Source organism: Citrus sinensis, chromosome 2, assembly GCF_022201045.2.
Source record: "Citrus sinensis cultivar Valencia sweet orange chromosome 2, DVS_A1.0, whole genome shotgun sequence".
In the NCBI taxonomy this organism is placed as follows: domain Eukaryota; kingdom Viridiplantae; phylum Streptophyta; class Magnoliopsida; order Sapindales; family Rutaceae; genus Citrus; species Citrus sinensis.
Window position 1 is genome coordinate 25,525,591 of NC_068557.1, and position 15,230 is coordinate 25,540,820.

Below are 15,230 nucleotides of genomic sequence, written 5' to 3' on the forward strand. Positions count from 1 at the left end.
CTGGTGACGCTTGTCATAATTAGTAATCTTAGAAAAGAAACATTATCTTGCCGGTGGAAATGGGATACTACATTACTACTATATTGTTCCGTCATTTTGGAATGGTTGACTGCTTTGAATGACCGACGCCAATTATATAAACTTTTCATGTATATCCAAATGCTGCTTCTTTGAATTTTGTATCATCTGGAAATCACTTTCTGCTACTCGTCTTATTGACTACCGGACTAGAATTACTAACATGCCCTTTTCAGTACTTGTAGCTGTCGCTTTGCTTTGTTTGCTTTGCCTTCGTAGGAACACGTCACCACCCTGAATCTATAAAAATCTATCCATTATCGGTGGAAGCTGACGTGGCACGCGACACGTGTAGTGGAACAGCCAGATGCTCCCGTCCAAGCTTGTCCGAGGCCAAGCCTTAACTCTCACGTGTCAGCCACACATGTCACATTTTTTTTAAGACTCTCCGCCATCGTTCCGCTTTACCTGGCACTCTCCAGCTCTTTCTCTCATTTTACCTCTGAATTTGTGCAAAATGGAAATTGATTTACATTAATATTAATAGCATAATATTTGAGCAAGCTGCAACATTACGATACTGTAATCTGTAAATAACATGCTTAAATTACATTATTTCTTTTCGCATTCCAAACTTGTAAATCAAATCAAATTGCTCGTATAGTTTCACCCTTATTACTAAAAAAAAAAAACCATTGGATGAGCTAATTTGCACCGACAAAAAATTATTATTAATTAAAATTCTTGTTTAAGTATACATTCACCTGATATTGAAATTTTTAATTAAAATATTAAAAACGGAAAATTCTTATGAAATCATTTAGAAACAAAAATTGAATTTTATTTTCATGATGGCTAATTAAATTAATATTTATTGCATACATTTTCTCATGCCATAGAACTATAAGGATGAGCCAAATTTCGATGAATTCGAAAAATGTTGTCAATAATTTGTTTTTTTTTTTTTTGTTTTAAAAAAAAAAGAGCGTTCGGGAACCCTGTGTGCAATGGTTGCCACGTGGACCACCTATAAAACTGAATCCTTTCATTGTTTATCTATTCTACCGTATTCAGTGAGTCTTTCTTTGTACTTTTTGGTTGCTCTACCTCCTCGTTTCTCCTTTACTAACCGAGGACGAGAAAGACAAATAGAAGAGAGGATTTTCACACACGTACATCCAAATAAGTTGAAATTAAATTGAAACTAAATTTCACGTTATTCAGATAATGGAAATGAAATAAACTATTTATTTCAATCTAAGACCTAAACCTCTGAATCACAATCAACAGATCTTCACTATTTATCTCATAAAAATGGCGGCGCCATTTGCGGAGGGAGGCGGATGCGGAGGCGGCGTGGCGGTAATGCCAGGTCCGGTGAATCCAATCGATGCTTCTACGCAATCGAAAACTTGTTTGAAACACTCGGCGTTGAAATCGCCTATTCTCATCTTCTTGTTCTTCCACAAAGCGATTAAGTCGGAGCTCGATGTCCTTCATCGCGCTGCCATGGCATTTGCGACGAATTTAGGCGGCGGCGGCGATATTAATAAGTTGCTGGAGCGGTATCACTTCTTTCGCGCTATTTATAAGCACCACTGCAATGCTGAGGACGAGGTAAGTCGTTTAATTTGAATTTGTGGGTCAACAGTTTCGGAATTAATTAAGATTTTTCTTTTTATATTTTTATTTGTAGGTTTCCTTTGTGTTGAATAATTTCCATTTTTCATTTCTCTCGTTTTCGTCTTGCTAACTTGGGAGGAATTTTTTCATCATTTAAAACATTGATTTATGAATTGCAAGCTGCTTGTTGATTGCATGAGATGAGACTATATAATGTTCATCACTGGAGCTGGTGTGTAAAGTTTCTTGGTCGAGTTTGCTCAATAAAAAGTAGGAAATTGGAAACTACCAGTTAGAATTAGAAGCTAAGGATATACTTGGGATTGAGTTGCTGCAGATTTTAATCAAGAGCTGTTTTGGATTGGAATCACAAGCTGTTAATAAGCAGTGGTTGCTGGTTGGCAAATAATATCCCTCAAGTTAAAATGGGTTTTTACCAAACACATTAGCTGATACGCTTTCATAATTTTGCAGTGGCACAGACTGACCAATTTCATTTGTACGGATTTGTGTTGATGGGATTGGTTATAACTTAATAATTCAGTAGTATCCATTTGTTATACTCTAGAAGTAGAAGCAGGTGGAATATTCATATATGTTATAACGGCTTCCTAACGGTTTACTTTACAACATTGAACCTTCACATAACGCTTTTGTATGTTTTGCATTTGCTGCCAACTTGAGAGAGCATGAACTAACACTAGCCAAGCGCCACAGACAATATGATTCATCCTAAAGTGCTTGTTTTTTGAGATGTCATTTAGGACTTCCAGATATAATCTGACCAGTGTGGCAAATATAATCTCACCACAATTTTACAAATTTATGGTTTCCTGGGCTTACTTTGTATATTTATCTTGGCTGAAAATCTTGCCGAACCGGTTTCTTGTTATCAGCTACAAGATACTTCTGATTAAATAAAACTGAAGGAAAATAATAGAGAAAATTGAACAAAGAAAGAAAAAATTGTAACTAATATACGTGGTTTTTTCCTTTAAATTTCTACAATATGTTATCTTTGTACTTTCAAAACCTAAATCAGGAAATTAATGCTTTAAGTTTCTCCTAGTTATATTCATTTAATTCTCAAAATCTAGTTGATCTCGCCTTAAATGATCTCATTCTCATTCATAATTTATTTAGAATCTCTTTCCGTAAACGTTTGCCATAAAGAGATTCTATAGGTGGTGGTTCTTGCTACATGATTCAACTAATTACACCAAGATCAAATTTCCGTAATGTTGTAAATATGCCATATATGTTTTTTATTCATTTTTCCTTCTTATAATCTCGTGTCCTTGTTTGATTTGAGCTCACCTCCTTATTTTCATGCGCTATAAAGATAATAGTGGCTGAATGTAATGTGCAAAACATTAACTCTGTCTTAAGCATATTCCTCAAGGTATTTGGCAAAAGACCTGGGTCTTTACCACTATCAGTATCAGATCAGATCATTTGAAGCAAATGATTGTTATTATGATGTTCCAATCCTCAAATTAGATAACAGAAGATGTATTATTTTCCCTTGTTTATTTCAAAATTAATATGCAAATGATAGAATCAGTCACAATGTGTTATTGAAAAATTGCAGGTGATCTTTCCAGCTCTTGACAGACGTGTGAAGAACATTGCACGGACTTATTCCCTTGAACATGAGGGAGAGAGTGTTCTTTTTGATCAATTGTTTGAGTTGCTGAATTCCAGCATGCGAAATGAAGAAAGTTATCGGAGGGAGTTAGCCTCTTGTACAGGGGCCCTTCAGACATCAATCAGCCAACATATGTCCAAGGAAGAAGAACAGGTACTTATTTAAGTTTTCCACGTGGTGGTAGCTTAGAATCTGCTGAATATAAACGTAATTACAAGGTTGAGGAACTTGCATGGCAGTGGTAATGTTGGATCCTGAGGTTATGGATATGAATTCCACAATATAATCCATCTCGATGCTACTATTTCCACTTTAGTCTTCTCTTTTTTGGATGAATTGCTAATAAAATGATATCTTTTGTTGAGTTGAAAGAAGCTCCCTTTACTACGCCCCACTACCATGGGATAGCAAGGTAGCAATAGTTGAGGCTAGGCATCCTCTGTAACGAATGATTTTTGGATAAAGTCATACCTGTGATCTGTTTGGCCAATTGTTTTACCTGATTTCTGGAGTATCTGGATATACTTCATATCTTCAAGATGAAAACCTGCTTGCTTTTAGAAAATTTAAATTAAATAGTATATTCTGACTGACATAGCTCTAAATTAAATAGCAAGGGAGGATAATTTTTTTTTTTTTGATGAGTAATACCATGAGTTCAAGCATTAGGAGTAGTCCATAAAAGTGTAAAAGCTAAAATCTTTACTCTATAAATTGTTCATGACTCTGACATTATTTACAAGTTGTTTGGTAGGTTAGTCTTTCAAGGTATTGCTCTGTGACACCACGGTGCAAATAGAGAACCTTAGATTTACTTACTCACGTGTGTGTGTGTGTATTAAATATTCTTTTTGGTGAGAAATGATACTACTCAGTGGAGTCAGCAATCGATGATATGCTATCTGCCATTAGTGTACAATATTTTTCTTTGTTATTTCAGTTTCTTGAATTTTCCTGACTCATGTTGTATATTCAGTTCTATAAAGCTTAGTTGAGAATGTATTTGAGTCTCACCAGCTTTTTGATTGGATTTTGCAGGTATTTCCCTTGTTGATTGAGAAGTTTTCATTTGAAGAGCAGGCATCATTGGTGTGGCAGTTTCTTTGCAGCATTCCTGTTAACATGATGGCAGAGTTTCTTCCATGGCTTTCCTCCTCTATATCATCCGATGAACATCAGGACATGCGCAAGTGCTTGTGCAAGATAATTCCAAAAGAGAAACTTCTGCGGCAGGTTATCTTTGCCTGGATGGAAGGAGTCAAAGTGTCTGATAAAAGTTGTGAAGATAATCTGGAGCACAGATGTCAGAGATGGTTCTCCTGTGCTTGTGAATCTTCCAGAAGTAGTAAAAGAAAATATGTGGAGCTAAGTTATGATCTTACCGATTCTTCTATGTCTTGTCCTATAGATGAAATTATGCTTTGGCATAATGCCATAAAAAGAGAGTTGAATGATATAGCTGAGGCAGCTAGAAAGATACAACTTTCTGGAGATTTTTCTGACTTGTCGGCATTCAACAAGAGGCTGCAGTTCATTGCGGAAGTCTGTATATTTCATAGGTATGTGTGTTTCCTTCTTGATTCTTGTATTTTGATCTTCACGTTCACAAGTTGCTGCAAGTTCTATGCTTCAAAGCAGTGTATGAAACTAATTTTCCTGTAATCAAGGACAATTGGTTGTAGAATGATTCTATCTCTAACTTAGCTAGGAATGAGAAGAGTGCCTATCAACTCTGCAAAGTATATAAAGCTTTGCGTAAAAATCCTTTTGGTTACTAAATCCTTCTATATCTCATTGGATCTTCATCTTCTCTTGTTTTCCCCCTCCTTTTATTAAAAGGTTTTATTTATTTATTTTATTTTTATTATTATTTATTTATTTATTTTTGTGTGTGTGTGTAAATATAAATATATTGTGATGAGGAAGGATAATAAGTGGTAGAGGAGAAGCGTATGATAATTATACTTCTATCTTATGACTGCTTACGTATTATGAAGTAAATTTCTTCTTTTTCTCTGATTGCAGTATTGCTGAGGACAAAGTTATATTCCCTGCTGTAGATGTAGAACTCTCTTTTGCTCAGGAACATGCAGAAGAAGAAATTCAATTTGACAAGCTGAGATGCTTAATCGAAAGTATTCAAAGTGCCGGAGCCAACTCATCTACTGCTGAATTCTATACAAAATTGTGTTCACAGGCTGATCTAATAATGGCCAGCATACAGAAGCACTTTCGCAATGAGGAAGTTCAGGTGAGCATTTTGCTCTATAACTAGTACCTCAGCCTTCCTACAAGTGGTGGTGCTTGATAAATTTTTTCTTAATTTCTTAAGTTATATGAATGGAATGCCTCTGTAATGTCTCCTACATTTTGATCACATGTATTACTTTTAAAATTACAATTTAAGCAGTGTAATTAGTTTACTGTGTTTTGGCAGGTTCTTCCACTTGCTCGAAGGCATTTTAGTCCCAAAAGACAGAGAGAACTTCTGTACCAAAGTCTATGTGTTATGCCTTTGAAATTGATTGAGTGCGTCTTACCATGGTTGGTAGGATCCCTTAGTGAAGAAGAAGCAAGGTCTTTTCTTCAAAATATTTATATGGCAGGTTCTGTTCTGATTGTTTCTCTTGATTTTCTATTACTTTTTTTTATCTCAAATTCCTTTTTGCTGGGTTCTTCTTGTTTCATATTGTGTCAGTTTCTAACTTCCAGAGTTATTTGATGCAGCTCCAGCATCAGATTCTGCCTTGATTACACTTTTTGCTGGTTGGGCATGCAAAGGTCATTCTAGGAATGTCTGTTTGTCTTCAAGTGCTATTGGCTGTTGTCCTGCAAAAACCCTGGCCGCAAGCAAAGAACTGAAAGAAGATATTAAACAACCATTCTGTGCTTGCACTTGTAAGTCCTCTGCTGATGAAAAGCTTATGCTGGTTCAAGAAGATGAAGCAGATGATGAGAAAAGGCCAGTCAAACGTGGAAACTCAATGCTATTGGAAGATTGTGATGCTTGTTCTGGTGCAAAATCGGTAAATACTCCTAGTTCATCTCGCAGCAATCAATCTTGCTGTGTCCCTGGCTTAGGAGTGAGTAGCAGTAATCTTGGAAGTTCCCTTGCTGCTGCAAAATCTCTGCGATCCTTGTCTTTCAGTCCTTCTGCTCCTTCCCTCAACTCCAGTCTTTTTAATTGGGAAACAGATTTAAGTTCAGCTGACATTGGATGCGCATCTCGACCTATTGATAATATATTTAAGTTTCATAAAGCCATCCGTAAAGATTTGGAGTATTTGGATGGTGAATCTGGAAAACTTAATGATTGCAACGAGACTTTTCTTAGGCAGTTTACTGGTAGATTTCGGCTGTTGTGGGGTTTATATAGAGCTCACAGTAATGCAGAGGATGACATAGTATTTCCAGCATTAGAGTCCAAAGAGACTCTTTCTAATGTTAGTCACTCGTACACTCTGGACCATAAGCAGGAGGAGAAATTATTTGAAGATATTTCATCAGCTCTTTCTGAGCTTACTGAACTTCATGAATGCTTGAGTACCGATCTTACTGGTGATTTAACTAGAAATAGTTTAGAATCTTGTGACCAAAATGAAACTGTGAGAAAGTACAATGAGAAAGCCACGGAACTTCAGGGCATGTGTAAATCCATTAGAGTAACACTGGATCAACATGTCTTTCGGGAAGAACTTGAGCTCTGGCCTTTATTTGATAGACATTTTTCTGTGGAAGAACAGGACAAAATTGTTGGTCGTATTATAGGTACTACAGGTGCAGAAGTGCTTCAGTCAATGCTTCCATGGGTGACTTCTGCTCTTACCCAGGAGGAGCAGAATACAATGATGGACACGTGGAAGCAGGCAACTAAGAACACGATGTTCAGTGAGTGGCTTAATGAATGGTGGGAAGGACCTCCTGCACCTGCAGCAGCTGCACATAAGGCAACATCAGAGAGTTGTATATCTCTAGGTTCGTGCAATTCTTTTTTGTGACTTCACTGCTTTATTCTATCTCAATTTTATGCAAAATTCAAATATATTTTGTATTGTTGCCTTGTGAGATGTTAAATTATGAAGATTGCTTTTGTGAGGATCTCTTTCTAAGGTTAAGTTTATTGCATTCTTTAGGCTCTGATGTCCATGAAAGTCTGGATCATAGCGACCATACTTTTAAGCCAGGTTGGAATGATATTTTCCGCATGAATCAAAATGAACTAGAAGCAGAGATACGGAAAGTTTCTCGAGATTCTACTCTAGATCCCAGAAGAAAAGCTTATCTTATTCAAAATCTTATGACCAGGTTTTGTCCTGTTATTATTTTCTTGTGATCCCTTAGTATGCTTGCAGCATTAGTAATTATTCCATTCTCCTTACTCTGACATTATTAAAATTCTGTCAGCCGCTGGATTGCTTCTCAGCAGAAGTCGCTTCAAGCAAGAGATAGTGAAATTTCAAATGGTGAAGATTTATTTGGATGCTCCCCATCATTTCGAGATGCCGAGAAACAAGTTTTTGGATGCGAGCATTACAAGAGGAATTGCAAACTTCGTGCTGCTTGCTGTGGCAAGTTGTTTACGTGCAGGTTTTGCCATGATAAAGTCAGTGACCACTCAATGGACAGGTAATTGTGTGCCATTTGCTGCATGCTTAGTTCTGGTTGGCTTCTATATACTTGATGGTATGTTTATTTAATTTCAGGAAGGCAACTACTGAAATGATGTGCATGCGTTGCCTGAAAGTTCAGCCTGTTGGGCCAGTTTGTACAACACTGTCCTGCAGTGGGCTCTCAATGGCAAAGTATTATTGTGGCATCTGCAAATTTTTTGACGATGAAAGGTAGAAGTCTTGTTCTTCTGTCACTGTAATTATTGGTGTTTGAAGGTTTAGGTAACTGAGAGTTTAATAGAGAGTGCAATATGATTTAGCTTTGGCAAAATACTCTATTTCTTAGATGAAACCTCTGTGGGCGGTGCGTTTAAGAGATGATAAGTATTTCAATATCTATTATTTGTTTGTTGCTCCAAAGTTTTTAAATGTGCTGTATCTCTTAATTGCTTGTTTAAGTTCCCTATAATTATTTCAAGAGGCTGCATAAAGAATCAATATTTTGTTGGAACTGCTTCAAACCATGTGAGAACTCTTGAAAGAAATAAAAGAATTCCAGTTCATGAAGGCATTTATGAAGTCATACTTGACTGTCTCAGCTCACAGGCCTTCTCTTTTGTTGTCTTTGGAAGAAACTGACAACCTAATCTTAATAGTTTAAAAATCCAGTTCCTTTTTGTTGATAATTGTCTTGGAATGTATGCGGAAATTGCTATGAAAGTGTTTCCTCAAGTTGGAAGTATGCTAATTTCTCCCATCTATTTCAGGGTTGTTTATCATTGCCCTTTTTGCAACTTATGTCGTGTTGGGAGGGGCCTTGGTGTTGATTTTTTCCATTGCATGACATGCAATTGCTGCCTGGCAAAGAAGTTAGTGGACCACAAGTGCCGGGAGAAAGGTCTAGAAACAAACTGTCCCATTTGCTGTGATTTTTTATTCACATCAAGTGCAACTGTTAGGGCACTCCCCTGTGGCCACTTCATGCATTCAGATTGCTTTCAGGTCTGTTCGGTTCTATGTTTTGCTTTCTTTTTTGGATGTTTGTGGCCTTAATATACAGAGCATTCTTCAGAATGCTTTATTACTAAATTTATGCTTTCACTCTTATTCTTTTAGGCATACACCTGCAGTCACTACATCTGTCCAATTTGTAGCAAATCCTTGGGAGATATGGCAGTAAGTCCTCTCTTCAGAACAACTTCTGTAGTACTGTTGGGAATTCTTTAAATAAATTGTTATATATGGCAAATTGAGGCGGCAATTTTTTCACTTAAACTAGTGTATAACCTCTTTGTCTGAAATGAAATTGAAAAGTATCAACTTAAGGCATTTGATGACCAAAATGCAGTGAGCGCTTTTCTGGTTTTCCTTTTTTTTTTTTTTTTGCTTTATTGATTTTGTCTATCATCTATTTTTCTCTGGCTGTTGAATGACTTTCTGTGTGAGGCGTGTTTTAGCATTTGGTGGTAGAGAAACTGAAACCCCAAGAAATTAACCATTTAGATAACATTTATGCATAAGAGACCTTGATGTATTTTTCCTTGTTGCAACGAATCAGTCTGTACATATAGTTTTCCAAATTACATACTAGATGAAGGTTTTGAATCAGTTTTATATGCTAAAAAACATGTTGCATAAGATGATCAACTTAATATTTTTCTGGAATGTAGTAATGTTTGCTAACCTGTGGGTTGATATTAACATCATGTGAAAGCATCAATTGATAAATACTCGTTTGATGGACTTTTTCATTGCCTTGCCATTCTATGCAGTGATCATAAACTAAATTTAGATCATCCAACCCCTAGTTCGATTTCACGATTAGGGTTCTTGAAGTACCAGATAGATGTATTAACTATTGTAAAATGAGGATTAGAATTTGGTCATAATACATATTTGAGCCGATCATTCAATGTTTCTAGAGTGCTGAACGAACGTAAGGTTTTCTTTTTTCAATTTCCTTCCTCCTGTTGTAGGTGTTCATAGCTATTAACTAGATTTGGTTGAACATAGGTATTGCATTTACCCATCCCATTTGAGTAAAATGCTATTTGCTTAGAACAAGAATTTACCGCTTGGGTGAGGAGAATACTGAGACACTCCTTCTGCATGAGAAAAATTGGATGAGCATAAAAAAGAAGAGGAATTGTTGTTTCCTAACAAAAAGAGAAAAAGAGGGGAGGAGGAGGACAGAAAAACCCTGCAAATTGGTGTTGACTATTCTTTTTTTTTTCTTTTTGGTCCTATTGGGAAAAAAAAAACCTTCATTAGTTATATGAAGGTTTCTGTTCCTTATTTTCAGGTTTATTTTGGCATGCTGGACGCACTTTTGGCTTCTGAGCAACTTCCAGAAGAATATAGGGATCGCTGCCAGGTAAAGATTCTGCATATCTTTAAACTACTTGGTTCTTTTAAGCTTTTATAACAACGGCAACTTTGATTATGGCATCCAGGAAATACTTTGTAATGACTGTGATAAGAAGGGGAGCGCACCCTTTCACTGGCTGTACCACAAATGTGGGTTCTGTGGATCATATAATACCAGGGTAATTAAGGTCGAGTCGACAAACACCTACTGCTCAACCTCAAATCCGTGAGGATCCTTTTGGTTCATTTACGTGTGTAAATACGTCAGAGCAATAACGGCAATTTGCATGGCTTTGTAAATCGCATTCCATTACATTAGGCAATTCAATTTTCCCAATTATTTATATCTTTGTTCTTTCAGTATTGTATACCTTGGAACTTGTTATCTGTCCCCTCAGCTTCATATTATAATGAAAATTTCGGTATTCTTAGTTTCCTGGTAATGCTACCAAAAAAATAATTTCGTGAAAGAAATATATAGTGAAATTGAAATTTTCTAGAATCAGAGAAATGAAACTCTTCTTAATATTTAGACTTTGAATTCGCCATTTTTTTTTTAATCCTCAAACTCTCAAGTTTGTTCTTGATCTGATTCTGCATACTTAAGTTATAGGATGGTAACATGCCCGTAACTTTCAGTAATCTACTTCCAACTTCGTTGTGCGATTGCTTCATATGTGTCAGTTTTTATGCTAGGTAGTATTCATGTATACACATTGAGTTCTGAGTCAAGTTGATGTGGAGCAAGCAGCAGAAAAACTCCCAATTACAGATGGACAATCCATTCACTTAAAAGTTGTTGATGATGTGATTTGATATTACGCTTTTAATTCCTATTCTCTTTCCTGTTTTATACATTTGTAAAATCATCATTTGAAGTGGATGATTTAGGGCATCTGGCGGCGTAGTGTTGGCTAGCAGTTGCTTTGACGATGTAAGTTATTACTTCTGTTTTGACGATTTAAGTTATTTGAATTGGAGCTATCAAGGGTAGCTTGCCTAGTCGTGATTGTGAATGCAGTCGCTGTCATCTTAGTTGAAGAAATAACAAGGGATAAGAGTTGGTGTTACAATTACAGTTCTTGACTATCATGTTGAAGAGGCAATTCACTAGTAATGCTATCAAAGGAGATGATTTCGTTTTGCGTCTGTAACTGAGGAGGAGATGGGAACAAGGGCTTGGGGGGCATCTCAATGGCTTCCGCACTTGCTGATGATAGCATTTCAACTACTCTTGTCATTGAAGGACGATCTTTTGGATTTATCTGGATGCACCATAAACCAACTATAATCATCTTTCTGGCTATGCAATCATCTTCTTCTTCCACAAAATCTTCCTTTTCTGGCTGAATGAGCTTGTCGTAAATCCAATCTGGAAAGTATGCTTCGGTGGTATTTGAACCGCTCGTTGTCTCCGTGGGTCTCAGATGTTTTTTCTCTTCAATCATCTCTAATAGTAACATTCCGTAGCTATAAACATCGGATTTACCAGACGGATTTCCCAGATTTCTCATGAAAATCTCAGGAGCAATGTAACCAATGGTTCCTCTGGGTCCTGTCATGGTGACGACGCTTCTGTTTCGAGAGTGAGCTTTCGCCAATCCAAAATCAGAAACTTTGGGAGTGAAATCAGGATCCAGCAAGACATTTTGTGGCTTTATGTCGAGATGCAGGATCCGTAGCTCACAGCCATTGTGCAAATACTCTATTGCATGAGCAACTCCGAGGGCAATTTCAAGCAGCCTTGCCGGTTTCAGAGAAAGATTTTCCTTCTCTCTGGACAACAAATCCCCCAGTGATCCATTGGGCATGTACTCATATATCAGAGCTCGCGTTGAACCATCGCAGCAGAAACCCAGTAAGTGAATGATGTTAACATGGTGAATCCTGCCAATGGTGGCAACTTCATTGATGAAGTTGTCACTAAAGTTGCTGGTTTTCTCCAGCACTTTAACAGCAACCAGACGACCGTCGGGGAACTTTCCCTTGTACACATTACCATACCCTCCTGTACCTAACTTTTCTTTGAAACCATTGGTCATCTTCTTTATATCATTGTATGAATAATTGGACAGCAAGGCTGATCTGTATGTTTTGATGAACTGCTTGACGTTTAGTCCATCTCCAATATTTTGACGCTCTTCAGAAAAGGGTTTCTTAAAGAATGAAGGGATTCTTTTTCTGAAAACGAGTAGTGCAACTGCAACGAGCACCATAGAACAGCTTCCAGCTGTAGCACCTTTAAACAAGTTGAAGATTGGTGATCAGAAGTTTCAACAAATACACCATAACGGAGAAGTTAAAATGAACAAATTCCAACTTATTATGAAACCAGATTACTTCTGCAGATTGCAAACTTTTTATTTTATTTTTTAATTTTACCTATAATGAGCGGCAGTCTAGATTTCCTCCGCCTGCAATGTTGAAAATGAAAAAAAAAAATAGTGAAATTTTCATCTAATCACAGGTATTTACAATCATCAAAGGTATCTCTGGACTCTGATGTAGTTGGAAGCAATTAATTAATGTTGGCAGCTACCATTCAGCTTACAACTATTCCAAACGAAGCAACATATTTTTATTAACATCAATTGAGGGCTTGTTTGCTCATGATTCGAGTTTACATAGCCCTAAACTTGCAATACAGTCATATCGAACGCAACTATATGCTAAAATTCTTTTGAAATAATCTCCGTATCTCTTTCGGATTAGGTGATGGGCATAGATGATTTTCATAGGTTGTCTAATCATTCTTTTGTCTTTGAAGTATTTCTCTGAAATAATAATTAAAATGTAAACGTATAACGGTATAAGAAAAAAGAAATTAATATCATAACTAGATTGGGGAAAAAAAAATGAAGAAGAAACTAACTTGACCGAGTCACAGCGGCCACCCTTGCAAAAGCAAGTAATTTTCTTCAAGCTTCCGTTGTATCCACAGCGGCCACTACGATTCTGACACTTCTCACAGTCATCGAGTTTAGGCCACTCCAATGGAAACCCTTGTCTCAAAGTGTCAAAAACATCAGCGCCCAGATACAAAGAGGTGACGCTAGACACAGGCACCACCACTGAGTCACATCCACTTGGTGCCGAAACAGGATCGAACGAAGGCCTGCCTGATTGAGTTCTATTTCTCCAGAGATACAGCACATGCCCATCGTTGCAACTGACATTGCTCACACCCTTATCAGTGAAATTTTGAGAAAGAGATAACCTACGGGGGCACTTGAAAAATGTTAAGTTAAGGTTCCCTGAAGGAAGGGTGAGAGAGCCTATAGAATAAGAATTAATGGCAACAGACAGATTGTAGAGAGATTCACATGAGCCAGAACTCAAGTCTTTGATGAGTTGAGTGTCAACGACGGTGATCAAACGATCGTCTTGAGAAGAGAAAAAGTTTCTGACTTGGTAGAGTCTGCCGGAGAGCAAGAGCTTGGGAACAGAGGAAGAGTCACAGGTGATTTGGTAGTTAGGGAGGCCACAGTAACCAGAGGTTGAAGACGACGAGAATGGGAAGGAGAAGGTGAGGTTTCCGCATTTGAATGGAGAGCAATCTTCGTACGACGTGTCGTTCTGACTCTGAGAGTGGATAAAGTCCGGGAAGGTAGCCATGCCCATGGCGATGATCATAAGTGAGACTGATATTATGGAGGAAGGAGCAGGAATATCAATGGTCACCACCATACCATTATCTCTTAATGATCTGCAAGCTCATCGTATCGTTTAAAAAAAGGTGATATTCCAGCTTTTGCGACGACTTGTAAACTGGAAAGTACCGTGTTTGACTCGGTCTCTTTGCCACCAAGTTGGAAGAGCAACTGCGTCTGTGTATTTTTCGTTTTGTTGTTTGAAACTCTGTAATGCCTTCTCAACCAAAAAAAAAAAAACTCTGTAATGCAACAACTTATTTTAACCAAAACATTTAAGAAAAAATCTTTCCGACAAAATGGATGTAAAATAGAATAATGTTATCATTATAAAGTAAGTCACCAATGAAAGGAGGAGTACTAATTCTTTTTATAGTTCCATTTGGGGATGACAATTTAAGAACCAAAACATTTAGGAGTACTAATTCTTTTTGAGAGTGATATTATGGAGGAAGGAGCAGGAATATCAATGGTCACCACCATTCCATTATCTCTTAATGATGTGCAAGCTCATCGTATCGTTTAAAAAAAGGTGATATTTCAGCTTTTGCGACGACTTGTAAACTGGAGAGTACGGTAAGTACCGTGTTTGACTCGGTCTCTTTGCCACCAAGTCGGAAGAGCAACTGCGTCTGTGTATTTTTCGTTTTGTTGTTAGAAAATCTTCCCTACAAAATGGATGTCCTGTAAAATAGAATAATATTGTCATTTAAAGTCACAAATGAAAGGAGGAGTACTATCATAAGTGGTCTTGTCTCAGTTACTTATATTTGTTTTAGGGTTATTTTTAAGGACCTCCCCTGAGCTATAGTGTATTGACAGTCTGATAGAAAGTATTCGTGTAATTACAGAGACTTCCCCTAACGTTAGTACACGTTTTCGTATATGTTAGTATATGAGGGTAAATTAGTGATTTCATAAATTAAAAAAATCAAAGAACCAAAACGCTATTTTCTCTCTCATTAAACGAAACCCACAACCATTTTCAAGGTTGAAAAGCTCTGGAGAAGCTTTTGAGTTTTGAACCAATCCGTCCCGCCCTACGTGAAGGAATCGAAGGCTTTGCTCATGAGAAAGGGGATCAGAATCTCGTTCAGAGTGAGCCAGTAGTAGCAAAGCAGCTGTTAGCTATCCGTAGTGACCCTTGTTAGTTGTTGGCAGCTCGGCGGTAGGGATTTGATCTCAACGGAGGAAAAGGAGACCCTTTTGAACAAGCTTTGGGTCTAATCGGAGAGTCGAAATTTCTACCGCAACCTCGATCGCATCTTTTTCATTATCATCTACCGCCCTTTCTATCCTCCCGGCTATTCACGC

At 37.3% G+C, this 15,230-nt stretch overlaps 2 protein-coding genes across 4 annotated transcripts; one reads left to right on the forward strand and one right to left on the reverse strand.

Annotated features, from left to right (window-relative positions):
- The first annotated feature begins 1,070 nt into the window (after positions 1–1,070).
- On the forward strand, positions 1,071–10,697 carry LOC102626254 (zinc finger protein BRUTUS-like). Of its 3 annotated transcripts, none has more exons than XM_006468667.4 (13): positions 1,071–1,635; positions 3,233–3,442; positions 4,328–4,848; positions 5,315–5,540; positions 5,727–5,895; positions 6,017–7,264; positions 7,423–7,594; positions 7,694–7,915; positions 7,993–8,130; positions 8,667–8,901; positions 9,016–9,075; positions 10,202–10,273; positions 10,353–10,697. In XM_006468667.4, the coding sequence occupies exons 1-13, from the start codon at positions 1,333–1,335 to the stop codon at positions 10,494–10,496; spliced, it is 3,720 nt and encodes a 1,239-aa protein (XP_006468730.1). In that variant the 5' UTR covers positions 1,071–1,332; the 3' UTR covers positions 10,497–10,697. The 3 variants fall into 3 exon arrangements, with proteins under 3 accessions (XP_006468730.1, XP_015382781.1, XP_024950374.1); XM_015527295.3 differs by having other exon boundaries at positions 10,171–10,273; positions 10,353–10,500; XM_025094606.2 differs by lacking the exons at positions 10,202–10,273; positions 10,353–10,697 and adding an exon at positions 9,913–10,155.
- Positions 10,698–11,206: 509 nt separating this feature from the next.
- On the reverse strand, positions 11,207–14,524 carry LOC102625966 (LEAF RUST 10 DISEASE-RESISTANCE LOCUS RECEPTOR-LIKE PROTEIN KINASE-like 2.1). Its single transcript, XM_006468666.4, has 3 exons — positions 13,139–14,524; positions 12,649–12,680; positions 11,207–12,505 (listed from the first exon to the last, which is right to left on the reverse strand). Exons 1-3 carry the CDS (start codon positions 13,951–13,953, stop codon positions 11,340–11,342), a joined length of 2,013 nt encoding a protein of 670 aa, XP_006468729.1. The 5' UTR covers positions 13,954–14,524; the 3' UTR covers positions 11,207–11,339.
- Positions 14,525–15,230: the final 706 nt, after the last annotated feature.

Excerpts from the sequence above, each read along its gene's own strand:
- LOC102626254 (XM_006468667.4), top strand. The coding sequence starts at position 1,333 with ATGGCGGCGCCATTTGCGGAGGGAGGCGGATGCGGAGGCGGCGTGGCG. Across the intron at positions 5,541-5,726 it reads TTCGCAATGAGGAAGTTCAG|GTTCTTCCACTTGCTCGAAG; the intron begins GTGAGCATTTTG and ends GTGTTTTGGCAG. Across the intron at positions 8,902-9,015 it reads TGCATTCAGATTGCTTTCAG|GCATACACCTGCAGTCACTA; the intron begins GTCTGTTCGGTT and ends TTATTCTTTTAG.
- LOC102625966 (XM_006468666.4), bottom strand. The coding sequence starts at position 13,953 with ATGGTGGTGACCATTGATATTCCTGCTCCTTCCTCCATAATATCAGTC. Across the intron at positions 12,681-13,138 it reads GGCCGCTGTGACTCGGTCAA|GCGGAGGAAATCTAGACTGC; the intron begins GTTAGTTTCTTC and ends TCAACATTGCAG. Across the intron at positions 12,506-12,648 it reads TAGACTGCCGCTCATTATAG|GTGCTACAGCTGGAAGCTGT; the intron begins GTAAAATTAAAA and ends ACTTGTTTAAAG.